Source organism: Cervus canadensis, chromosome 24 (genome assembly GCF_019320065.1).
Source record: "Cervus canadensis isolate Bull #8, Minnesota chromosome 24, ASM1932006v1, whole genome shotgun sequence".
NCBI classification, from domain to species: Eukaryota; Metazoa; Chordata; class Mammalia; order Artiodactyla; family Cervidae; genus Cervus; species Cervus canadensis.
Genome location: NC_057409.1, coordinates 20,015,002 through 20,041,853, shown reverse-complemented (window position 1 = coordinate 20,041,853; position 26,852 = coordinate 20,015,002). Strand labels below are relative to the sequence as shown.

Below are 26,852 nucleotides of genomic sequence, written 5' to 3'. Positions count from 1 at the left end.
TGCAAGCTTTAGAATTCATGGAATTCTAACCAAGTAACATTTTTTGAAAGACAGACTATGGGTCCCATGCTACTGCCCTCATTTGACAAAGGAAAAAGAACATTTAGAGGTTTCTTGGTTTAAAAAATTGTTTTAAGTGATTGCCTTCCATGGGTCCCTGATTTAAGGGAAAGATACGCCACCCTGTGACTTCATTTTAGTGTAATATCACTGAATGGTCTAGAGGGCTCATCAGATCATGGCAGCATCTATGAATACCAGCAAATTAAGCATCTCTGTTTACAGGGATGGCGAACAGTAGGGAAAAGGGCCATCAACTCACGGCATTCTTTTTAGCAATTCTTATGTGGATGGAATTGCTTCTCCTCCCTCAGATGTAAAACGCAGAGGTTACTGCATTATACATAAGCGTAGAGAACTGAAAATTTTTTCCATCAAGAACCACAAGTCAATAAATCTTATGATCTCACCATTGGTGCCATAATTGAGCTAAATCTTCTTAAACCGGGCACTGTTCCTGAGGTTCTTTGAAGCATGCTCACTCTTTCTTTCAGTAAAATTGAGGGCTGACCTCCATTTACAGGAACACAGAAGCAAGGCTCATAAATACTAATGTTGTGTACCAAGTTCCACAGAGCAAGGCTGTTTCACCCAAGTCTGTAAGTTCAATGCATGATTTTACTCAGCAGAGAAAAGAAGGTCTCCAGCTTTCCCAAAGCCTGTAAGGCTCCTTCTGGTTACAAAAATGGGGGTCACAAATTACCCTTTTTGCATCTGTTTCTTGGAGGGCAAATATTTAATACATAGTGACCCCACGCTTTGTACAAAACACTCCCAGTTCTTCCTCAAACAGAATTAGGCTCTATCTTTTAAAACATTTTTTATTTATTTACTTTTGACTGCACTGGGTCTGCGCTACTGCACACAGGCTTTCTCTAGTTGTGGCGAGCAGGGGCTACTCCTTAGTTGCTGCGCGTGGGCTTCTCATTGCAGTGGCTTCTGTTGTCGAGGAACATAGGCTCTAGAGCACAGGCTCAGTAGCTGTGGCACACAGACTTGGTTGCTCCTCCATGTGGGATCTTCCTGGACCAGGAATCGAACCTGTGTCCCCTGCATTGGCAGGTAGATTCTCAACCACTGGACCACCAGAGAAGTCCTGGGCTCTTATCTTTTAAGAAGTCATTGGGAATTTTATTTTGTATCTGTCTTAGTCAGTGATAGTAACAAGCAGACATTTAACCCGTGATTCTCACTGATGTTAGAGGTTAAACATCCCAGCGTCCATTGGCCATCAAGCACTAACTGCATGCCTGGCACTCAGCATTTTATATGCATCATCGCTCCTTATCCTCTCAACAACCTAACAGAGGAGGTACTGTTACTAGTCCCATTTTACAGATAAGAATACTGAGGCTAGGGATGGTAACCTACTTACTCAAGGATATATAACCATACATCGAGGAGGCACAATTTAATTCCAGTCATCAAACTCAAGTTGTACAAGGACCCTGGTAGTCACCTTGCTCCTCAGCCTCCCCTGACAAGTGACCCAAACAGAGCCTCATGGAATGAAGCCTTCCCTGAGGTCTCCCCCGCAGCTGTATGCACAGCTGGAAACATCTCCCATTTCCAGTACAGCCACAGGGACCTCTTCTTCTTTTACCATCCAGCTGAGGCCCGTTCGGATCTTTTCCTATGTGCTCAGGCTTTCCAGGTGGCGCTAATGTTAAAAAACCTGCCTGCAATGCAGGAGACATAATGAGACGTGGGTTCAATCCTTGGGCTGGGACGATCCCCTGGAGGAGGGCCTGGAAATCCACTCCAGTGTTCTTGCCTGGAGAATCCTATGGACAGAAGAGCCTGATGGGCTACAGGCCCTAGGGTCGCAAAGCATCAGACATGGCTAAAGCGACTTAGTACATATGCAATCAATATAAGTAGATGTTAAAAGCACATTTCTTAAGACCCTTTGAGAAATAGCTTCAGAGGATTCTGGAGTCTAAAGAGAGAAGTGATAGATCGTGTGACAGAAGAGGAAAATACAGGAATGGGTTAAAAAACAAATGAAAAAGTGTCGATTTGGAAGACAGAGATGAGCTGAGACTGAGCAGAGCAGCTGAGAGGCCCTGACCCAAAGCACAGATGATGAATAGGATGGGTGGGTTGCTGACTGATATCAAATACTCAATTGCCTTTAAAATATCACAGATTAATTTAGACTTGAAAACTTTCCAAAAAAATTAACCACTAGCATTAAGAAGAATGGAGTTCAAAACCTGAAATGAAAGGATTAAGTCATTCTTCAGACAATAGGGTGGCTTTGATAAATCAGAAACACTGTTTGAAGGACTTAAAATATCCACAAGAACATCCAAGTCAGGCATTGTCCATCGTTGTTGTTTTGTGGTTGCTATACCCAAGGCCTTCCCAGGGATCCTAAAAAAACCCCAATGACTCCAGCAGTCAGTAGAATTTAAGGGGACCCAATGGGGGAACTTTGTGGTGGCTCAGACAGTAAAGAATCTGCCTGCAATTCAGGAGACCTGGGTCGGGAAGATCCCCCAGAGAAGGGAATGGCTGGCTACCCACTCCAGTATTCTTGCCAGGAGGACTCCACGCCTGGCATGCTACAGCCCATGGGGTTGCAAAGAGTCGGATACAACTGAGCGACTAACACTTTCACTTCTGCGTGGGAACTTCAGTTCTGTCTTCATCTGTCATGACAGCAGAGTCCCATCAAGTTGAGGACTTAGGCTGGTTCTTCTTTTTCTCTTTTCAGATAGTGAGCTCCCCACATATCTATACAGGAAAGGGACTCTCTGGGTTTGGGCAGGAGGATAAGGTAGAAGGAAAAGATAAGATGCTTAACATCCCCGGTGTGTTAGAAGGAACAGTGACACGGGATTGCGGGAAAGGGGAGGAGAACTCGAACTGCGGGCAGAGCACCTGGGGTCACGTTTTGCGTCCCCTCGTGCTAGCTTCGTGACCTTAGCTTTGTCCCTGACTCTTCCTGAGCCTCCGTTTCCTCCTCTGTAAGGTTGGCTTCATGAAATTAGGAATAAAAACTAATTGAAATAGGATACCTTAAAAGGCTCTAATGAAGGAGTGATTATTTGTTCCTCTCTTGATGTGAGTTTTCTACGTGGGCCCGTGGCATTTCTGCTGTTGGCTCAGCCCTGGCTCTCCTCCAGTGCCCCAAGCGGGACTCCAGAGAGCTTTTGTGCGGGCTGCCCACTTTGAGAGCCGGACCCCTGGAACCTTCACAGTCTGTCCTCTCTAATTTCTCCCTTCGCGGAACAGCTCTTTCTCTTGGACGCTGTGAGTCCCTTTGGGTGTCTGAGCATCTTTCAGCACGTGTGGGCTTGCGCCCTGTGGCCTAGAGTCAACATGCCACGTTGAGCTCACTTCTGACTCTGCCCACAGCCCAGGCCTCCCAGTTCCCTGCGCAGCTGGAATGGGCTGTCACACACTGGCCCGTGCTCAATGAGTGCAATTAAGGATGGACTTGTTAAAAACCACTGTCAGAGGAGAAGCAGGATTTGGATCTCATTGTATAAAGCAATTTGAAGCTGTAAACTAATGGTAATTGGATTCATGAGTTTCTCTGTAATTTCAAAGTGTTTACCACTTTAAACAGAGAGAAAGCCCTCTACAAATGTATATGGCGAAAGCTGTATCCAGTAAAACTTTTATAGGATTCATAGAATCTCTATGGTAAAAGTGTTCTGGGTTTGAACATCATCTTCAGTGAACGTTGGTAAAATGACGGATACTTCACTGATCAAAAAAACCTCGAAGTGGAGTTTACCCAGTGGGACGGAGTGTCGGGCTTGGTCCACCCAGTTCACTTTTGGGTGGACTAGTCAGAAAATGTTACAAGAGGTCTGGGAGGGGTAATTCCCTCATGTCTCAAAAGGAAAGGAGAACCACATCTGGGTGAGTCTTGGGGTCTCTCTCGCAGTGTGGACCAAAAACTGCCTTCTTAGACATTTCTGTCTGACTGCTGAAATTCTAGTTGTAGCTCAGCAAACTGACTGTTAGTTTCACACTGCTTTCTGTCATCTTTTCATCATAGGTTTAACAGTCGCCACGTCGACATATTACCTATCAACATCTCCAACGCTCAAGAGTGTGAGCAGGAGGGATCACCTGTTTACTTGTTTTCCCTCGTGGCTCCAGCCCCCTTTCCCACCACCTACTGTTCGTGGCTCAGCTAGAACTTCCAGAGTCAGTTGAGTCAGGACCTCAGAGGGCAGTGTTGAGTGTGGTGGTCTGGCTGTAACATATAGAACTTTTGATGGATGTAGGTGATGGAAGCAGGCCTTTCAAAGTGAACTCACAGAGTTAGCAGAGACTCAGAAGGGAAAAAGTACAATCTTTTTGGTCCACGTGCTGAAAAGTGAATCTACTATTTGTCTGTATCCATCAGTGATACCCTGCATGGCTGCCTCATTGCGAACATTAAAGCTCTTTTATTAGACTTAGGTTGCTGGTTCCTTGAGATCAAGGACTGTCTGCTGTTATTCCTTTATTACCCTCCCCCCCAACAATGCCTGGATCTTCCATTGGTTTTTTCTTTGTTTGTTTTTTTAATGCAGTAAACTGAAGTGCTTCTATCATTGCAGATGATTTTCTTGGTCTGTTTGAAGCCCCACGAAGGTCTTTTCAGTAATGACTTCCATGGTCCTTCATATGATCTTCACATATTATGCCTGTATTTTTGTCTGCCTGCCCCAATACTGATCATTATGGTAACACAGCCTTTGCCCTGTGGGCCATGATGCCCTGTGGGTGCTTGTGCGTCTGATAGGTGTGACTCCCACTGGCTGGCGAGGTACCGGAGAGAGGAGGTTAGAGGGAGGAAAGGGGAGACCCTCAGACTCATCGGGAGACACCTGCGAGCACATCCAGTGAAGACGTTACAGATAGCGACCAAGTTATTTCTGGGCATTAAGAAAAGATAAACTCAGCCCTTGAGACATTAGGGAAATTAAATGATGCGAATTATGGAGCATGGTGGGGAAAAAAAAAACCGACATTGAAATGGGAGAATTGTCAAGAAGTTTCAAAATGAGTCAAACTAGCTTCATGGACTGGACCTCACTAAAAACGTTCACTTGATGTCGCAATGTCATATTGACCGCTGCAGTTGAAATCTGTTTGTTCTGTCTCTGTCTCGTGCTAAAGATAACACCCGAGCCCTCTTCTCCCCCGCCCTTGGGATCTGGGGTGCCGAGCCCTGTGAATGTCAGAACAAGGGCAGTGCTTGATTCTACCCTGTGCTTTCTCTTCAGGAAATCGCAGAAGCAGCCCCCCGGCCTATGGGTTCCGTCTCTCACCAGAAGAAGAAATGAGGAGACAGCGGCTGCACAGATTTGACAGCCAGCGAGGCAGCCCAGCCTTGTGAACAAACACGGTCCGGTTGTGCAGTAATTACCCCCAGACCCTCAGCTTTGTACAAAAGCAGAGAGGGCGCCTGACCATCCCAGTTGCTCACCTCTGCAGTGGCCTGTCATCCTGCAGCCACCATGAGTCCAACTGATGTTTTGAGCTAGTTGACATCTTGAGACCAGACTTGTTTTGACAGCCCCCAGCTCTCTGGGAATGGCACTCTTGACCTTGTTCCCTTGCAGACAGAAGCTCGGGCGTCTCCACGTGGGGACCAGTTTCCACGCTCCTGTCTCTCACTGCTGACTCAGCGGAGCTTCTGCCTTGTTATGTCTTTGAGGACCGTGACCTTTGCCAGGAGGTTTGTGTTCACCAGCCCAGAAGATCAGGTCCTCCTCCTGCTCCGTGCCCGACTTGGCAGGAAGTGGGGAGCCATCCCTCGTCCTCCTGGCACGTTGCCATGGTGACTTTCCAGGCACCGGATGTAGCCGTCATTGCAGGGTGTCGTCCCGGCCTCCCTTGCCCAGACGCCTCGGTTCCTGGGGCCCCCATGTCTGAGCGGTGTCTGCAGTGAACCTGCTTTTCTCTGATGCCCCTCTGCCTTCCCAGGATGTGTCAGTGGGAAAGCTTAAGTGAGACCTTAGACGGGAAATCAGTTCCACACTCCACGACCCGGCAGGTGGCACGGACAACCCAGCTCCTCTCCATCCCAGAGCCTCTCCGGGGACGATGTCACATCCCGGAGCTGCGACTTGTATTTAACTAACCAGCAAAGCAGCAGCAGGTGCCACATGCAGAGGAGTGACCAGCAGCTTGGTCACAGAGAAATCCTTCCTGAGGAAGTATTTTTTTTTTCTCATAAAAGTGCCTTTTAATTGACCACTGTAACAGCCACCCTCCAAGACACTGCCCTAACACACAGACCCCAAGTCACTTAAGACGTGTTTCCTGGTGCTCGTGTTTCAGGAATAAAACGAAAAGGTCGAATATCACTGATGTCTTACATCACTGAGATATTTATATTTAAAGAGAGTTAGAAGCAGAAAAGGATCTTCCTCTATGGCTTTATCTAGCATTTATATAATTTTCTGATTATGAAAGTAATATATATACCTTGTATATGCATAAAGCCAACATCTGGCAGGAAATGCACCCACATATTAACAGAGGTTATTTAGGAAGGTGGAGTGCATAGGATTTTGCTTTCTGCTTTTTTCACAATTTTATATTGTTCTCTTTTTAAAATGTGTGTATATGTATATGTGTGTACTGCTTTTGCAGTAGGGAAACTGATTTATATAATAATAAATGAAGAAATATATAACCAGGAAAATGGACTCAAGAATAAGTATTGTGTCTCTGTTGATAAAATTTACAATATAAACAGAAATACAAAAAAATACATGTGCAATTTAAAAATCACCTGTGTCTCCACCAGGGTTAAGATTTTAAGGATATTGCTTTCTCAGGCTTTGTATATGTTTCACAAGTTTGGAGCATACCAACTATGCAGTTTTGTGTCTGGTTCCTAATCTCGGCTGACCTGGGTGAGACTTTGTCACTTGCATGTAAATGAGCTAACAAACCATGTGAGACCTGGGAGCACTTTGACCTGCCAGCTGGAACAATGTTACCTGAGCTCCTCAGCTTAATTTCTGACTGATACAAAGCGACATGCAGCACATTTATAGTATGAATTGTATCTCTGAGCCTTGCAGCTTCAAACACTTTAACATTGAAATGTTTAAGCCATATGTCATTCCTCTTCTCCCAAACTCTTGGAACTTGTTTCCCATGACCTCTGCTGGCGATGCGTGCATACTAAGTCGGTTCAGTCGTGTCCGACTCTTTGCAACCCCATGGACTGTAGCCCACCAGGCTCCTCTGTCCCTTGGATGCTCCAGGCAAGAATACTGCAGTGGGTTGCCATTTCCTCCTGCAGGGGATCTTCCCAACCCAGGGATCAAACCCGGGTCTCTTAAGTCTCCTGTATTGGCAGGCAGGTTTACCACTAGCGCTACCTGGGAAGCCCCCTACTGGGAATAACCTCATTCTTACATTCCATCTTCTGATAGCACATGTAAAAGTAACTCTGACATTTATATTTGGCTCTATGATTATTTGTACACAACTGTAGAAAGACATGCCTTCTACACAGGAGCACAGATTATGAATGGCTGTGGAATGAGGTCTTGTTAACGCCACACTTTCCAGCTCTCTCACTGCATCACCCAAAGGCTGGTCCCTGCCTCCCAGTAGAGGCTTATTCAGTGTTGGTTTCTCACCAGAGTATTTTTTCAATGCAGTAAAAGTCCAGCCACTGTATATGGAGGTATTTATATTTTTTATGGTTGTCAAGTCTAGTAATAGTAGCTCCTTGCTCTGTTTCACTTGTCAGATGTAAAGACACCAGAACTGGATTTCAGATGGTGTAACTGTAATAGGCACACCTTATTTATGGAGTGGATTATCACTAAACTTTCAGATGTGGGAAAGGTCATATCAGTTATAAATATAAACCAGTTATCTTAGCACAACAATAAAGATGTTTTGGAAATTATTTTAATTACTTTGTTCAGTTAATAGGCTTGCTTGTAACCAAGTGCTTATTATTTTCAATATCCATCTTATCTTTTCTTCCTACAGTAAGGAATCTCCAAAGTTACACCACAAAACTGAAACTGGGTTGAGAAAGACAAGCAAAAGCAGTGTATTCAACTAATTATCTCTCAGGGAGTAAACATTTAGAGGTGGTTTTAACTTTGGTTTCTTTGCTTAATAGTGATTTCCTGGTTTGTTAAACATTCCCACGCTTTGGTTGTGATCAGTCAACTTAGGAGACCTCTTAATTCAGACTCTTTCCTTGGTTTTCAAGATGAGGAACCAATTAAAATTGCTTCCTCTTTATGACCTTGAATGTATTTAGTGCCTGTGATTCCAAAGTTGTACTTGATTGTTCATAGCCCCTCTGTCCTTTTAAGCTGTCTGTTGTTGAGGCCTGGACAGTAAAAGGCTGGTTTTTGTAGAATTGGGGCCAGTATACATATCCATCACACGTTCTGCTGCTTGGGAAGTAAGTTAAGAATCTGAGAAAACAGAGTCGCTCAGTTGTGTCCGACTCTATACGACCCTATGAACTGTAACCCGCCAGACTCCTCTATCCAAGAAATTTTCCAGTCAAGAATACTGGAGTGGGTTTCCATTTCCTACTCCAGGGGTGATCTTCCCAACCCAGGGATAGAATCAGTATCTCCTGCTTTGGCGGGCAGATTCTTTACCACTGAGCTACCTGGGGGATTAAAAGACTGAGACCCATCACCAGAAAAGGACAGTAAAACCCAGAGGGTGTGGCAGACCTGGCCGCCTCCTTCCTGGTCCTAGTTTCTCTTGAAAGTCAGTGAAGAATTGTATTCAATTAATAACTGATGCAAAGAGCTGACTCATTGGAAAAGACCCTGGTGCTGGGAAAGATTGAAGACAGGAGAAAGGGGCAACAGAGAATGAGATGGTTGGATGGCATCACCGACTCAATGGACATGAGTTTGAGCAAGCTCCAGGAGATGGTGAAGGACAGGGAAGCTTGGCGGGCTGCAGCCATGGGGTCGCAGAGTCGGACACAATTGAGTGACTAAACAACAAGTCATTAAAAAACAAAATCCTATCATCTCTTCCCTTCCTGTGGATTACTGCAATCATTTTCTTTCTGCTTTGCCCCAGTCTTTTTTAGAGTCACAGACTCCCTGCTTAAAATCTCTGTTAATTGCCCCACTCAATACTTAAAATTCATCTTCACTCAGTTCTACACAGCGCTGCCCATTAATCTCCCAAAATCTACTTTGTGATGCTACCCACCATGTCAGTACCTTTTTATCATTTCTCTGTTGCCAAAGGATAAAGGTCAAACTCATTCGCCTCAACCATGGGGCTCCAGCCAGCCTTTCAGTCTCACCCTCACTTATCCCTAAGGGAGTCTGTGCTGCTGCTAACAGGTCTCATTGCTGTCCAGGCCACGAGCATTCCTGACCCTGTGACTTCCATGCAGTAACCTATTCCTCTCTCTTAGATCCTCATCCAGATCCTCCCCGTTCTGCCCCCAGAATGATCTGCCCTTGGAGGGTGTTCATCACAGTTTCCATAAGCCGCTTACAATTGCTAGTTATCCTGAAGTGAGAGAAGGTCTTTGGATTGTAAGCTTCACAAGGGCAGGACTTTGACTGTGTTTCTGTGCATCTCTTCATAGTACCTGATACAATGTCTGAAGTGTAAAAATCACTAAAGTTTTTGTGGGGTGAAACAGAAAGAAGCTCATTTATAACATCACCAGTGGCACACGTGAAAAGAGGTGTCTGTTGCTGCTTGATGTTGTTGACTGTGTGTCTGTTTTCTTGAATCACAGGAAAGAATCACTTGAAAGAAAGCTTTTGTCCATGTTGTTGTTCAGTCACTCGGTCTTGTTCGACTCTTAGAGACCCCATAGACCACAGCACGCCAGGCTTCCCTGTCCAGTATCTCCCAGAGTTTGCTCAAACTCATGTCCATTGAGTCGGTGACGCCAGCCAACCATCTCATCCTCTATTGCCCCTTTCTCCTGCCCTCCATCTTTCCCAGCATCAGAGTCTTTTGCCCATAGAAGCAGAAACATCCAGGCCTTCCCCAAGGCTTACCGGATGGTGGGGAGAGGTCACCATCTTCCTGCGCCCAAAGCTGGTTCCATGTCACGAATGCTGCAATATAGTGCACAAAACTCAAGATTCCAGGACCTTCAAAGCATATCACCAAGGAGCCCCCGTGGATACCACCAAGTCTGGCCACTGCTCCTTCGCAGGTGTGTTTGTGTGTCTGTGCTCACTGCTTTTTCCCCCATGGCATTTTTGACATCTTGTTCAGGAATCTTCAGATGAACTGGCAGATTGGAACATTCGATTTTTACTTTATCGAGGAAAACCAGAACATGACTAGCAGAAATCACTGAATTTGGTTGTAATACATATTGCTGCTTGGGTAGAGAATTGTGTGATAAAACCAGTAGTATGGGAGGCCATGGTGTAGTGGGTAAAACATAATCTTAAGCAATCGATGGACCAGGGTTCAAGTTCTCCTGGTGTTGACTGTGTGACCCCGAGCGAGTCACTTATCCTCTCTAAACCTCAGCTTCCTCATCTGTTCCTGTCATATAGTAGGTGCTCAAGAAACGTTCATTTGCTAACATCATTGCTCTTTAAGTGAGTACACGACTGTGCATGCTCAGCTGCTAAGTCATGTCCAACTCTTTGCAACCTCATGGACTGTATCCCACGGGGCTCCCCTGTCCATGGATTTCCCAGGCAAGACTACTGGAGTGGGTTGTCATTTCCTCATCTGGAGGATCTTCCCAACCAAGGGACCAAAACTACATCTCCTGCATTTGTAGGCAGACTTTTTTTTTTTTTTTAACCACTGAGTCACCTGGGAAGCCCAGTTGGACCAAATAACCACTGAAGTTCCCTCCTAATTAAAAAAAGGTGCTCCATGAAACAGCTATTGAATATCTGCACTGCACGCACCCCTGTGCCATGAGAATAAAAATACCTCCTAACCCCTAACTTTCAGTTACTCTGGTTGTCAGTAACAGTACCTTACATTTTATATCTCTTTGTAGTTATATTTCTTAATATTTAATACTTATATTTCTTAATTTTTTAAAGTTTTTTTGAACTTTTTTAAAGTCTTTATTGAATTTGTTACAATATTGCTTCTGCTTTATGTTTTGGCTTTTTGGTGTGAGGCATGTGGGATATAAGCTCCCTGAAAAGGGATCAAACCCACACCTCCTGCATTGGAAGGCAAAGTCCTAACCACTGGACTGCTAGGGAAGTCCCATATAGCTCTTAACTTTTAACCCTTACAGCAACCCTGTGAAGCAGGTGGTCTCATTTTTCAACTGGTAGGACAACTGAGACCCACAAGATCAGAGCCCCATGCCGGCGGGTGAACTCAATTCAGCAGAGGTTTGGTTTCATGTCCACTCCAGCTCACCACTGCATGGAGGACAGTGCTCCTTGGAGCCTCAGAATCACGCTTTCCCAAGCCCGGGGCGGGGGGGTGGGGGGGGGTGGGCACTGTCTATGCTCCCCTCATGCTCTTCCCATCTGCAGATCACACTTCTACCATGTAACCTTTCCTGTTCCCCGCACCCCCGAGCCCACCCTAAGGCAGGACGTATTACAACGTAGGTTAAGTAGTAAACTCACTTTGGCTTGAAAGAAAATAAACGCACCAGATAAAACACAGTTGCTTTTGGAGGTCATCAGAGAATTTTATATATAATAAGTGATAGTATAAATTGCAATACAACATTTCAATGTCAATAGCAAACCAGGCACCTTGCAAATGTTACATGTTGAAAGTCTTTAACTTTACAACTGTAGGTTAGATAAAGGGATGCAATTTATCAGACACATTTCACATTTTTTTCCTATGAATCATTAAATATTTAAGCACCATAAAATTCAAGCATTTCCATGGATGTGGCAGCCAACCTTGGTGGTTGAAAATGCATTATGCAGAATCTCTGGAAGATAATAACAGTGGCAATTGCAGAGTACTGATTTTTAATGTCAATTGTTTTGTTCCCTGCAGTACTTCCTGATAATGATCCTGCAGGAAATGGTGACTTTTTTTCACATGTGGTACAGTAACTTCGAGAATTGAAATAAAATAGCTTTCCCAAAGACATTAAGAATTGACCAGGTATAAACAATTCTAATCAGTAATTTATATGAGAATCATCATGTTCTACTATGTAAAGAATCCCAAGAAATATGTTTTCATATGAAAGGGCTGGTTTTAAATCAGAGATGTGGCCATAATAAATGTATGAGGTCAGCTATGTGCTGGACATATAACCTTAGAGTTAATTTTCAATGCAAGAGTAGGCATTAAGCCCCATATTGTAAATGTGGAAAATGGAGGTCAGGGAGTTGGTGTAACACCCAGGGTGCTGCCGCTGGAAAGGGACAGCTGAATTGAAACCTAGGTTCAACCAACTTTAAGGCCACATCTTTCCACTGTTCTTGAAGCCATACCAAATAAAAGTAACAGTGATAAAATTAGGCTGGTGAGCTGACAGAAGAACAAATCCATGTAATTTCCTGAAACACAGAGAATGATTTATTTTATTATAATCTCTAAGAGGCTCAAAATAAAACCCTTGATAAATCCAGTTTTAGTAAACCATTCTGTTACTCTTTTCCTCAGCACCAATAACATATACAAATTTTGTAGAGGGGATTTTATGCTAGGACACTCAACATCATGAGGGAACACAGCCTACAGCATGAGTTAAGACATCACATTTCCACAAAGAGTCTTCTCTCATTGTCAAATCTCTCAAATGTTATTTCTAAAATTTCAGTTTATGGAAATGTATGCTACGTTTCAGAGGAACCTTGGTGACTCAGGGGTAAAGAATCTACCTGCCAATGCAAGAGACATGGGTTCGATTCCTGGGTCGGGAGGATCCCCTGGAGAAGGAATTGGCAACCCACTCTAGTATTCTTGCCTGGGAAATCCCATGGACAGAGGGGCCTGGCAGGCTACAGTCCATGGGGTCACAAAAGAGTTGGATATGACTTAGTGGCAAAACATAAACAAATAAGCTATGTTTCAGGAGTGGGTGAGGGTTAAAGTTCATCAGTCGGCTTTCTGTCAACAACTGTAAGATGAGATTGTGGGTGTGCAGATAGGTTGTCACATTAAAATCATTTGAAATGGTTTGTACTTGTAACCATTTTGTCAATGAGAACTGATACCCAGAGCTGAACATCTAATGTCTAATGATGCTTATTTGAATTGTCAGTGAAGAAAGAACTGAAAGTCAATAACATGCTCAGCTCTACGTGAGCCCTGAGCATACAGCAATGAATGAAGCATGGTCCCCGCCCTCTGGGCTTACATTTTAGCAAGAGAATGAAGGCAGCGGGATGAGACATACAGGAGCTGTGGGGAAAGCATGAGAGAGTGAGCAAATCCCTGACTCGTCCTGGGAGCAGCAGAACGGAGGCCAGGTCATCGTGGGGAAATGCACACAGTCCTCCCTACCAGCTAATTCAGTCTAAAGATAAGTTGTCTGCCAGGTAAACTTACGGGGGTGGGACGGGGACATCACTGGTGGAAAGAGCAGGAGCAAAGTCACAGAGACAGGAATTTGCCTCTGTGATGAGCAGAGAGTTCCCACAGGGCCTTTCCCCCCATGGGAAGCCATCTAGACTTCGTGGGCAGTGGGGTCATTTATCACTGCGGACAGTGACTGCAGCCATGAAATTAAAAGACACTTGCTCCTTGGAAGAAAAGCTATGACAAATCTAGACGGCATATTAAAAAGCAGAGACATCACTTTGCCGACAAAGGTCCATAAAGTCAAAGCTATGGTTTTTCCAGTAGTCATGTAGGGATGTGAGTTGGACCATAAAGAAGACTGAATGCCAAAGAATTGATGCTTTCGAACTGTGGTGTTGGAGAAGACTCTTGAGAGTCCCTTGGATTGCAAGGAGATCCAACCAGTCAATCCTAAAGGAAATCAACCCTGAATATTCATTGGAAGGACTGATGCTGAAGCTGAAGCTCCAATACTTTGGTCACCTGATGCGAAGAGCTGACTCGTTGGAAAAGACCCTGATGCTGGCAAAGATTGAAGGCAGGAGGAGAAGGAGGTGACAGGGAATGAGATGGTTGAATGGCATCACTGACTCAATGGACATGAGTTTGAGCAAGCTTTGGGAGATAGTGAAGGACAGGGGAGCCTGGTGTGCTGCAGTCCATGGGGTCGCAGAGAGTTGGGCATGACTGAGCAATTGAGCAACAACAAAAACCAAAGAATAACAAAATTAAGTTTGCATCTCAGAGAAATGATGATGAGAATTTTAAACTGGAGGCAGCAGCTGGGAGATGTCTACTACACGAGCAGAGGTGAAGGACAAAGGCTATATTAAGACAGGTGCAGTGAGGTCGGAGAAGAAGATAGCAATCCACAGGAAGTGGCAACTGAAGTTGAGGTCTGGGGGAATCTGAGAGGGGAGGGATTATGGTGGATCGGCCTCCCTCCGCTGGCAGCATGGATGGGCCACTCATTGAGAATAAGAGCCTGAAAGGAAACACCCTGACCCCCAGCTCATAGCAACTGTCTTTGGGCAGTCCAGAAGCATTTCAACTAACTCTCTGCAGGAGAGGGTTTGGGAGAAGGACCTTTTGGTAAGGATAATCACCAGTAAGGGATTAGGAGAAGAACTTTAAAGCTTTGTTCATCCTTCAGAGAGAAAGGAGAGAAGTACCCTGAATGGGTAACTAGATAAAGAAACTAATGGCCTAAAAATTACTGTGGTTTTCTAATGCAAGATAGTTATTTTTTCCATCATTTTGCTTTTTCGAGCATTGAAAATAATTTTTCAAAATCAGCAGGCAGCATTTTACTGCATTCAGAGGGGACTCTTGTGATACTAGTATTTTGAAATCAGCCTTGTACACTACCGTGGGCTCACTGTGGAGGAACTTGTCCACTTAATTCAGGCTTTTTTTTTTTTAATTTATTTGGCCAGTTTGTTAAGATAATATTCTAATACTAAAACGAAGGTGTTTAAAATAGCAAACAAGATATGTTTCCTTATGGTCCATCAATCATCCTTTCGTCTTCCCAGAAAATGTTCTCAGAACAATTTCGTGAATGAACGAGATGAATTTTTGGAAGGCTTGAATTTAGGTAATATATGAAAAAAACTTTTGGAATCAGAAAATGGTAATTATAAATAAGGTTGAAATTGGCTTAAATTTCAGGTGTATGCAAATATTTAACATGCCATAGCAGAGTTTAAAAAAATTAACAAATGGGTCAAATGAACTAGGAAATATTCTGGTACATCAAGATAATACTTCCTCTTAAAATGTGCATTTTTCTCTTTTTACCAGGAAGCAGGCTTAAAAAAATTGCCATCCTGGGGGGCAGCCCAGAGCAAGATTCATTTGAAATACATTCTGCATATAAGAGCACACTCCCAATCAATATTTGGCAAGAAAAGCATTTCTTATAAACAAAGTTTTAATTATTATTAAGTGCATTGAAACTAAGCACTAAAATGAGTGTCACTTTCTCATGGGAAATTTCTTTAGTTTTCTCTAAAATATCAATTTTTTAACATGAGAAAAGGAAATTTAATAAAAGTCTTTTCCAATAAGCCTTTTGATTTTCAGGATTAGACCACAGAATTCTAGCAAAATAGAAAACATATCCTTTTGCTAGACAGAAAACTACTCACTATAAAATGACATGACCTCTAAGCTTTTGTTAAAAAAAAAAAGCCAAATATCAAACTGCTGCCTTGGTCTAATATTGATATAGAATACAAGAATGTTTTTAGGATAGGAAAAACAGGATGCTCCTATAAAAACCAATAACAGAACACAAGATTCAAGCTGTAGGTTGTCTTTGTTGCATTTAAAAGTGTCAGGTCTTTGGCGGGGGTGGGGGGTGACGATGACTTAAATGAATCTTCTTACCTTAGTTTAATTAAGTCGGCCCTTAATTTTCTCCCAAGCGCATAATGATAGCTCTGTCACTTCCCTGCATGAGATGCCATTATGTGGATGGAGGGAAAGTGTCCTTTGTGGGGCTGTGGGGCGGCTCTGTAGGCGTACCCAGGGGAGGGAAGGGGTCTGCTTTGTGTGAACGTGGCCCCATGTGGCTCCAGGACCATTAACACACACACACGCGGAAGACAAGGCGGACCCCGACTGGGCCAAAGCGGTCTGTTTGGAAGTTCACTGCAGTGGGGAATCAATTTTTGTGAATCACTGCCTTAATATTCATTAATAGCTTTTAGGCTCTTAATCCCTTATTGAACATATTTTTGCCCCATAATTGCTACTTTTCCAAAGGGTTGCCAAAGTAGGCACTTCTATTCTCTGAAAAATGCAGAAGGGAACATAATGTTTTATGTTCATCTGTGATGTGTTTTATGCTAATGTTGCATCTCTGGAATATACCAACCATGGTCCTTCATGGCATAATGATTCATTTTGCTTTGAAATGAACTGTTAAGGCTGGCTGTGTGGGTTTTTTTTTTTTTAATCTCCTTGGGTCATGGTTTTACAATTATTTAAAGTGCATGGAAAAATAGATTACAGAGGAAATCATTTTGAAACGTAGGAAATCTCTACTTCCTAGTTCATTTGCTGGCCTATTTTTTTTCCTGTAATACCCATCCAGAAGCCCACTGTATTATAGAGTAATTGACTTCAATTGTTTGAGTTGCTATTAACCAATGAATGAAGTTTCCAGTAATGTCATTTGTAATCTGGCCTTTATCGTCTATTTGCCTTCCCCTGAATTAGCATACTGTTAAATAAAGCCAGCTTTTCCCACCATCCTCAATGAAAGAATATCTGGGTTTCGTCTAGATTGGTAGGTCCAAGCAAATCCACATGTGTAGCATTTGCTTAATCTGTCTGGAACAGAGGAAGGAGTTATATAGTCCTCTGGGATAACCACATCAAAACAGAAGGAACGGCTAAACCAGGAGTCTAAGATGAGCACCACTGAATCTCTTAGCACATCCTAGGATGTCTCAGCCTCCTGGCAAGTTTCTCTTGGTGACCTGATTGTGAAAGGTGGGATCTTAGCTATGCTTCACACAGACCTGGCACCTGCTGATTTTCTGGCGTTGAGCATGGCTTTCTTTCAAGGTGTCCGGTAATGGTGCAGAGGAAAACTGCAAGTCAGGTCTCACCGTTGTCAGCCAGAAACTATACTTGTTGGCAAAAAAGTGGCAAGTTCCCTGCCGGCCTTGGCATTCCAGGAACGGTGCGGCTCTGAAATCCTCTAGGCAGCTGCCTGGGGACATGAGGGCCTGCCCGCCTCCTTGGTCCCCAGCGCCTGTGTGCTACCCAGACAACAGGAGAGAATTAGGGCTCAGACATGCACAGACAACCCCAGACCCAACCAGTGACACACCCAGGTCTGGGCCTGACTTTACATTTTCCCTAAAAATCATGCCAGGAAGAAGAGACTATGATCTGCTAAGGAAAGGTGGCTCAGTGGTGAAGAATCTGCCTGCAATGCCAGAGATGCGGGAAACACAGGTTCAATCCCTCGGTCAGGAAGATCCCCTGGAGGAGGAAATGGCGACCCACTCCAGTATTCTTGCCGAGAAAATCCCATGGACCGGGGTAGCCTGGCAGGCTACAAGTCCATGGGATCGCAAAGAGTCAGACACGACTGAGCAAACAGGAAAGGATGGGCTAGCCTGGTGGCTCAGTGATAAAGAACCTGCCTGCCATTGCAGGAGATCCTTGGGCAGCAAGATCCCCTGGAGAAGGGAATGGCAGCCCGCTCCAGTATTCTTGCCGGGGGGAATCCCATGGACAGAGGAGCCTGGCGGGCTGCAGTCTATGGGGTCACAAAGAATTGGACTGGACACAGCGACTCCATAATGACAACAAAGCAAAGGGTACATGGGAAAGGAGATGGGTGCACACACAAAAAGAAACCCCTTTCACTAAGGGCTGATGCAAATCCATCCTCTAAATTCTACTCGAGTAATACAAAAATTCATCCACAATAAGCAAAACAGAGTGGCCCTGTGTCTCAGCAGGCTATAGTATGGTGTGGCCTTCATGACTCCCATGCCAAACTGTCGCCCATCGGCCCTGGATTCTCAAAACTACAGTCCAGTCGAGATGGAAGGGGCGCGGAGGTGGGTCTTAGGGACGGCGGAGGTGCGGGGGCTCACCATGAGGAAGGAGTACCCGATCCAGAGGCTCCTCCAGGCCCGCGGACACGGGGGGATGGACTGGTCTTGGCTGTGCACCGCCACAGCCTGGGCGGGGGCCTCGCACACGGCGCAGCGGCTGATGTACGGGCGGATCTCGTCCTCCGAGAGCGGCTTCATGGGCAGAGGCGCGGTGCTCGCCAGCCAGTAGGACCTGTCGTTCCTCCGGGCATAGTGGCACACCTGGTGGATGTTGCAGTAGGCGAAGGGCAGCGTGCTAAAGATGGGGAGGCAGGAGCCCGCCAGACCTGGGCAGGGGAGACCACGTGGAGGCTGAGTGCTCTGCTCGGGGATGACCTTCCCTACCCGGCCCCCTCTGCAGACACTCATCTGGCATTGGGCGGGGGGTGGGGACGGGGGCACCGGGTGGGGGTCCGGGGGCCTGGCCAAAGCCTGCTGCTGTGGGCACCTGACCACTTCGGCCTCACGGGTCTGGCTGCTTTTTTCCCTGGATCCCACATCGCTCTCCTGAGTCAAGCAACAGGCCAGGATGCTCGAGAGAGAGACGTGAGCACACCTCTTCTCGGAAAGCTTCAGGAATTTTCAGGAAGCTGCTGGCCCGGCTTGGTGGGGATGGGGAGCTGGAGGAGCCAAGAGGCAGTGAGAATATAGCAAGAAAAGGCTTGAGAAGTGGGGACTCGGGGGTACCCAAGCCGGACGGCTGCAAGAAGTGATTGGAAGCCAGGACCTGAATTCCGAACAAGTTTTGGCCAGGTTTGGAGATGGTGGTGATGGTTCAAAAGAAAGGCCTGTTTATACAGCAGTAAAGATGGTCAGAGGTAATTAGGGAGCAGGAGCTCAAAGGACTCAGAGAAGTTCAGCCCCGGGGAAGGTGGGGAGAGCAGGTCTGGGTCTATGTCTAGCGTTGCTCGAGTATTAAGTTGGCCAAAAAGTTCCTTGGGGTTTTTCCCGTAGGATTACACATTTTCAGCCAATCCAATAAAGCAGACCAGAGGATGCAGGCTTGGTCCATCTCGTTAAGGAGTTTGGGTTTTATTCCAAGAGCTCTGCAGAGCGCAGTCACAGTGGGGTGGTCACAGAGCAGGGCCGGGGAGCTGACACTGGCGCCCCCCACAGGCCTGCATGCTTTTATCACCCTTACTGGCCGCGGGGTCACGCCCAGTGAGAGAGGGGACAGGACGCACCTCACCACCAGCTGATCCTGTGGGCTCAGCCCTCGTGCACCCACCACGGCAACCACCACTATCTTAGGGAGGACATGAGTGTCAGCATCTGGGGACTCAACCCTCAGCTTAGAAGTCAGTTTCTGAGGCTTACAAATCCACTATTGGAAGCTGACAAAGAGTGCTAAGGAATGACACTCCAAGTAAAGTTCTGATGTTGTTAAAAGGTGTAAATTTGCAACTAGTAGATACATAAGTCCTAGTGATCCAATGCATAGTGGAATGAATATAGACAACAATATTGTATCATAATCCTTAAATTTATGAAGAGATGAGATCATAATTATTCCCACCACAAAAAAGAAATGATAACTATGTGATATGATGGAGGTGCCAACAATCGGTACAATGAAGTCATTACTATATATATATGCATCAGATCAACGCCTTCGACACCTTAAACTTACATGTTATATGTCAAATGTATTTCATTTGACAATGAATTCCAAAAGAGTACTGGAGTGGGTTGCCATTTCCTTCTCTAGGAAATCTTATCGACTCAGGGATTGAGGGAGTTTCTCCAGGAACCAACCATATCCTGATTAAATCATTTACATTGGGAAATAAAAGTTGCTTTTTATATCAGAGTTATACTTACTGAGGAAGAATTATTTTTAAACTAATACTATGTAGTCAGATTATAATAATTATTAAAAATTATAAATAACATAACATTTTAAATGGTTATTTTATAATTTTATTTTATAATTATAATTTCAAAATTTTATAAAAACTTTATATTTGTCATTAAAAATTTTATAATAATTAGTATTTAAAATTAGAAATAAAAATATAGTAATGATATAGCCAGTATGAGCTTTCTTGGCACCTCACAGGGTCATAGATTTAACAATATTAGTTGAGAATTAGCATGGTAGTTGAAAAAGAAAAAAAAATTTCATAGAAGATGAGTGATCATTTAAGATGTTAATGAATCCATCAAACTAACCCAAAAGTCTTGCTCATAAGCAATGAACCGGGGTGAACACATGCCATCTACGTACCTAGGTCTTGATTGTGAGCTTTCTCCTGTCCTTCCAGGTATAGCAGACTATACCCAGTCCAGAGCCTGGGCATGCCCGTGGGGCAGGTGGGTTCTCCATCGGTCTGACTGTGGAGAACCAGGAGGAAGCCACTGAGGTATCCAGGGCCAAACCCTATGGGCCCAGGATCCCCCACGGGCCCAGGAGGGCCTGGAAGAATAAGGAAACATAAAGAAAGGTGGTTTAGGGAGTTCAGTTTAACAGATATTTCCAAGTACCTCTGTCTGATGCTACGCTAAGTACTCAGAGAGCAGAGAGGAATGTCCCCCTCACACAACTGCAATGCACCCCAACAACTCATTCAACAAGGACACCGTTTAGCAGCTTCTAGCTGCTTGGGTTACATCAGCATACAAGCAGTCGAAAATACCTGCCCTCCTACAGCTTACATTCTACTTGAAGAGGAGAAATGACAAGTAATAAGCATAATGAAAATGTAAACTATGAAATACTTAATAAAGGGTAAGTGCTGAGAAGAACCACGATGGGGTAACGACAGCCAGTGTGGGATCTCCCAGACTTTTCCAATTAGACTAGGAGTCTGCTATCTGAGAAGGTGACTCTCAGGAGTGGGCCTGTCTTATAGCTCCCAGACGCGTTCCATGGTCCTCCCATATTGTCAGTTCCATTCTAAAGACAAGGGTTTAGAATCCATTGTGATTGTTGTTTAGCCACCAAGTTGTGTCTGACTCTTTGCAACTCAGGGACTGTATAGCCCATGAGGCTCCTCTGTCCATGGGATTTCCCAAGCGACAATGCTGGAGTGGGTTGCCATTTCCTACTCCAGGGGATCTTTCCAACCCAGGGATTGAATCCGGGTCTCCTGCATTGCCAGGCGGGTTCTTTACTGCTGAGCCCCCAGGGAGGCCCGTGTGTTTGGCTCTGTATCTCTTCTTTTATACGAAAGGCAAATGGAAGAAGCCCAAGTTCTAGATCTCTAACTGGCTGGTGGGAAATGAACAGCTATACAGAATATGAGCAGGGACATCTCCTTCGGCCTCTCTAAGGGGGTGACCTCCTGAAGAAGGTCAGTGGCTACTTCTGATTGCCAAAAGCAGAGGGTGGAGTTAGACTTTGACACCTTTAAAAAAGGCGTTTGTTAAAAGCTTTTGTTTCTGGAAGACTGGCAGCTCTTCTCATCTATGCTGTAAACCAGAGGCTACAACCTGGTAGCTTGTGGACTGCATCAGGCCTGCTCATGTGTTTTGTTTGACTTACCAAGATTTGATGAGTTAAGATTTCAGACTAGAAAAGCAGAGTATAGGGAACAGTGGGCCCACATTTCTACACAGCCACAATTTCCACATAACAGAAGCTGAGCCCTGCTTTCAGACTGCAGCCCCCATTTTCCCGAGGCCCCTTCCTCAGCATCCCAGCTCCCCCACACCCCTTCACCTGCTTCTCATTACTAAGCTGGTACTGCCAGATATTCTCCACAGAGGAGACTGTATCTGGGAGTCTTCAGGCCCTAACATATTGTTTGATGAGTTATATTTCAGATTTATATCCTAAAGGGTCTTATCTGCCTTCACCGCAAGCCCACTCACAAGTGTTTTTGAAGAAAAGCCTTGTGTTCTTTGTAAGAGGCATCATCGACTCAATGGACATGAGTTTGAGCAAATTCCAGGAAACAGTGAAAGACAGGGAAGCCTGGCAGGCTGTACTCCATGGGGTCGCAAAGAGTCAGACACAACTGAGAAAAGTGAACAACAAAATGTACTGATGGCTGTATGATAAGACGAATGAACTCGGAAAACCAGAGACCAAGTGATTCAGCCAGTTATGGACGTGAGACCACCCCTGCCGACGCTGAGATCTTCAGCACAGCCTCTCAACGGTACAGCATGCCAGGCTCACACTGGGAAAGCAAACAGCAGAAACGGCTGAGCCTTTTATGCTAATGAATAGTGCTTTGGAAGAGTAATGGACACAAGGCCTTGACCCGTTTTTATGATAGTCAAGTATCAGTTAGAATGTGGGGCGGGGGGTCCATTCTTTTCTGTTCCTGTTGCTTTGTCTCCCTAAAGCCTGGTGAGTTGGTATCTAAGGCAAATGCTTGAGAGGTCAGAGACCTTGTACACAGTTCTCAGATTCACTGGGCCAGAGAAAAGAAGAGAAATGGAAATTCTTTACCTGGTGCTCCTGGACAGCCTGCTTCTCCCATGTCACCTTTATGACCCGGAGGCCCAGGGGGTCCTGGGAGGCCATCCTCACCCCTCCTGCCATCCAGCCCGGGCTCTCCTTTGCACCCTGCAGGAAAGTTCACAACAGCAATAGCGACAATGAGGTGACACCTGCTAGGCTAGCATTTACTGCCTGAATTCCACTTGGCAGCCTGGGGCCTCCCATCTGGACACACCTGCATTGGCTCGTTCATTTTACAGGTACGTGAAGTTGGGATTATACCACCTCCTCTTGGCAGTTGGGGTAATTAAGACTCCAAGAGGTCAAGTACCTTGACCAATTAAGGCCAATGAGCCAGGAATGGGCAGAGCCAGGATCTGAAGCCAGAGCAGCAAGGTGTTGAATGAGGCATTTTCATATTTTCTTCGTAGTCTTGTATTTGGACCTGGTTGGGTTTTTTTTTTTTTTTTTAACACCGAACATCTATGGCTTTTGTCATTGAATATTTTCCTTAATAATGATGCTTTAGAAGCCTGAATGGAGGAATGAATACAACTGAAGAGCATTCAGTTGAGAGACAGTCAGGTTAAATTTAAAGCAAGAGCAGCAACTTTTAAAAATCAGCTGTTTGTTGAGAGTTCAAGGCACTAGGGAGCAGGGTAATCTCTTTATGTGAAATTATCTGATTCAGTCTACACAGCTACCACGTGGGGAGACGGAGGCTCAGAGAGGCCACAGTGAGGGTCATGTGTGCAGAGGACATGGACCCAGCAGGCCAAGTGCAGAGGCTGGGCCAGCCATCACCAGCCCCGCGCTCGGGACAAGCTGCAGGGCTCAGGAGTGCTCCCTGGGGCTTCGGCAGCCAGCCGTCACCCTGAGACTCGAGCCGTTCTTCCTTTAAGTGTTTGGTTTATTTCAGCCAAGGCATTCATTCATCAGCCATGATCTGTTTTGGTCTGGGAAGCAGATTTGGTCCCTGCCTGTGGCAGAGCTCGCAGCCCTTACCGTAATTATCTGAATTACTAGCCCCTCGAGGGTTCCAGTGTCTAATCGCTCTCCCTTCCTCGATCATTGTCCTTCTCTAGCCAATCTCTCTCTCTTTCTGCCATAAATCAGTCTAAAACCAATCATTATGTCAAAGAGGCTTCACTCCAGGAGCTGCCCCTCTTTTCCGCACTGGGCTGTGTTCTGGAGGCAGCGGAAGCTCCCTGAGGGAATGAAGGAGGGGCTGCCGCACTCAGGGGACCAGACATCTCACTCGACTCCCCTCTCACACAGGCCCCCCCTTAGAGCCATCTGAAATGTGTGCCCCTCAAACCTTTACATTTTGCATCCCCTGCCTGAGTGGCCCCCATAAACCTCCTCTTTTTGTCCCACAACCAGCAGCCCCCGTACCCAATGTTGGTCACAGTACGTTCGATGTGGGCCTCAGGGGTGCTCCTGGCTTTTGGGGTGCTCTCATGTCAGTTCCTCACCTCTTGGACCATAAATTCTCTTGGAACGTGCTGCACGTCTGGACTGTGTTCTTACATAGTCATCACTCAGTAAGTGAGAAACGAACCCCTCTCCTCCTCCCTAGTGAGGGAAGGGGTGCCCCTCCATGTCTAACTAGGCAGAAGCCTCTTCCTAGATGGCGCTGCTCTCTTTCCACCAGCTTCACAGAGAATATCTGTTATTTTGGAAGGAATCTAGGGCCCCGCGGTGAGCTCAGAGCATTCTTCTCTTTCCCATCCAAAGACATGATTCCAACATGTGGCCACGGGGTGATTCTGGAAAGGGCTGCCCAGGGTTAACGAGCCAGCAAACCAACAGGTGTATTGCAGAGAAGGCAGTTTCTTTCCAACTCCCCAAATGCAGCAAGCCCACTGGCCATCTGGAAAAGAGTTCCCCCGACCAGATGTTACAATATGGGCTTTGCTCCCTTTCAAGGAAGACAAACGGAAATTGTAAGTGGATGACGTTTTCCAAGCCCCAGGAAGGAAGGCTTTTGTTAACTTGACATGTAGGCCCAGAGCTTTTCATCTGGAACTTGTTTGCAGGAACAGAAAAACAAACGTGTGCTCAGCGGAGTCTGACTCTGCGACCCCATGGACTGTAGCCCACCAGGCTCCTCTGTCCATGGGATTTCCCAGGCAAGAATACTGGAGTGGGTTGCCATTTCCTTCTCCAGGGGATCTTCCTGACCCAGGGATTGAACCTGCATCTCCTGCATCGGCAGGCAGATTCTTTACCATGCACCAGGAACAGACCTACATCTGAAAGCCCAGCACCGTCGGATGGAGTCCCTCCTCTGAGAGGGTCAAATGTTGAAGAGGAATGCTCCCAAACAGGATGGAGGGAATGGCCATGAGACAGTAACAGTTCAACCCAGAACAGAAACCACTTTTAAGTTCATCACAGGAAGCCTCAGCCTTTGAGGGCCACTCAGGAAGGATGATTGTAGAGATGAATGAGATGTGTTGAGAAAAGCATTAGACCTTCTGTTATCCAGGGTTCTTAACAAATTCAGGTTTTACTTGGTGTGGCCGTTACCCACTCAGATTGGGCAGGAAGGAGCCAGAAGTCCATTCTTTTCTCTGTAGATCTCAGCTACAGCACTTGGCTACAAGATCAGCTCAGAAATGAAAGAGGTCTTGACGGAAAACAGGAAGAAAACCATATTATTTTAAGCGGAGGTGGTACTTCTGTGGGGCAGTTGATCCTTCACAACCAAACTCAGGGTGGTCCTCAATGCCCTGCTCACCCTGCTGAAAGAATCTTCAGAAAAGGAAAGATGACCCAAACCCATAAGTGTTCCAAATTTCCAAATTTGCTGCCATATCGAATGCAGCACTTCAAATGCATCATCTTTTAGGATTTGAAACAGCTTAGCTGGAATTCCATCTTCTTCACCAGCTTTGTTCATAGTAATGCTTCCTAGGGCTCACTTGACTTCACAGTCCAGGATGTCTGGCTCTAGGTGAGTGATCACACTATTGTGGTTATCTGGGTCATTAAGATCTTTTTTGTATAGTTTTTCTGTGTATTCTTGCCATCTCTTCTTAATCTCTTCTCCCTCTGGTTAGGTCCATACCATTTCTGTCTTTTATTGTGCCCATCTTTGCATGGAATGTTCCCTTAGTATCTCCAATTTTCTTGTAGAGATCTCTAGTCTTTCCCATTCTATTGTTTTCCTCTATTTCTTTGCTTTCTCACTTGGGAAGGCTTTCTTATTTCTCCTTGCTAGTCTCTGGAACTGTGAATTCAGCTGGGCGTATCTTTCCCTTTCTCCTTTACCTTTCTACTTCTCTTTTCTCAGCTATTTGTAAGTCTTCCTCAGACAACCATTTTGCCTTCTTACATTTCTTTTTCATGGGATGGTTTTGGTCACCACCTCCCATACAATGTTACGAACCAAATGGTTTGGTTTAAATACTTAAGAATCCTGCCACCCTGACAATGACTGAGCAATGCCCAAGTCCATTAGGTGAATAAGGCCATCTTTGCCAGAATTTAGAGTGACCCTCCCCCTCTTCCCTCTTCCTCTTCCAAGAGATACACCTCCTTCTCCCTTCTTATAGGCTGTTTCTGCTCCACTGAGCCCCGATTCAATAGTTTTTAATTCAAGGTCAAATCAACCTAATAATGATTAGGTTGATTATTATCATTACCAAGGTCATTATCATACTAAGGTCATTATCAACCTAATAATGACTACTCGTAGAGCATTTACTCAGTGATGCTAAGAGATTTCAAAGCTTCATGTCCAGGGACTTCCCTGGTGGTCCTGTGGTTAAGAATTCACCTTGCAATGCAGGGAACATGGGTTTAGTCCTTGGTTGGGGAACTAATATCCCACATGCTATGGAGCATCTAAGCCTGCATGCCACAACTAAGACCCGAGACAGCCAAATAAATAAATAATTTAGGCAGATAATTATTTCTTGGGGAAAAAAATTTAAAAACCTCATGTCCAAAAGCCGCCCAAGGATAAAAGTTAAAATAGGCGTTCCCCTAGAAATAGAAGGAATATTGTAGATCCCATTGCGTGCATGCGTGCTAAGTCACTACAGTCATGTCTGACTCTTTGTGACCCTATGGACTGTAGCCTGCCAGGCTCCTCTGTCCATGGAATTCTCAGGCAAGAATAGTGGAGTGGGTTTCCATGCCCTCCTCCAGGGGCTCTTTCTGACCCAGGGATCAAACCCTGGTTTCTTATGTCTCCTGCATTGGCAGGTGGGTTCTTTACCACTAGGTCCACCTGGGAAGCCCATAGATCCCATGACTACATGATTAAACCTTTGGATAAATGTAGAAAAACTGTTAAAGGGGAAGGA

General features: G+C 45.3%; 2 protein-coding genes across 8 annotated transcripts in view; one reads left to right on the top strand and one right to left on the bottom strand.

Moving 5' to 3' along the window:
* Nucleotides 1-26,852, top strand: part of RHBDD1 (rhomboid domain containing 1) — a 188,432-nt gene that overhangs the window by 133,704 nt on the left and 27,876 nt on the right. Inside the window, exon 7 of one of the 4 annotated variants that reach the window (XM_043445304.1) lies at nucleotides 5,295-6,372. The exons of the other annotated variants lie outside the window; for them this stretch is intronic. Coding sequence (XP_043301239.1) covers nucleotides 5,295-5,407 — 113 coding nt within the window. The 3' untranslated portion in view covers nucleotides 5,408-6,372. Of the gene's footprint in view, nucleotides 1-5,294; nucleotides 6,373-26,852 lie in introns of those variants that run through there. 4 annotated transcript variants of the gene reach the window in all.
* Nucleotides 11,663-26,852, bottom strand: part of COL4A4 (collagen type IV alpha 4 chain) — a 151,628-nt gene continuing 136,438 nt past the window's right edge. For 2 of the 4 annotated variants that reach the window (XM_043445277.1, XM_043445276.1), the window contains exons 45-49: nucleotides 22,546-22,662; nucleotides 20,374-20,562; nucleotides 18,147-18,433; nucleotides 17,055-17,297; nucleotides 12,335-12,518 (exon numbers count right to left, since the gene is read on the bottom strand). In XM_043445277.1, the coding sequence (XP_043301212.1) occupies nucleotides 12,477-12,518; nucleotides 17,055-17,297; nucleotides 18,147-18,433; nucleotides 20,374-20,562; nucleotides 22,546-22,662 (878 nt within the window). In that variant the 3' untranslated portion in view covers nucleotides 12,335-12,476. Of the gene's footprint in view, nucleotides 12,519-16,438; nucleotides 17,298-18,146; nucleotides 18,434-20,373; nucleotides 20,563-22,545; nucleotides 22,663-26,852 lie in introns of those variants that run through there. The other 2 variants (XM_043445278.1, XM_043445279.1) reach the window with 2 other exon arrangements.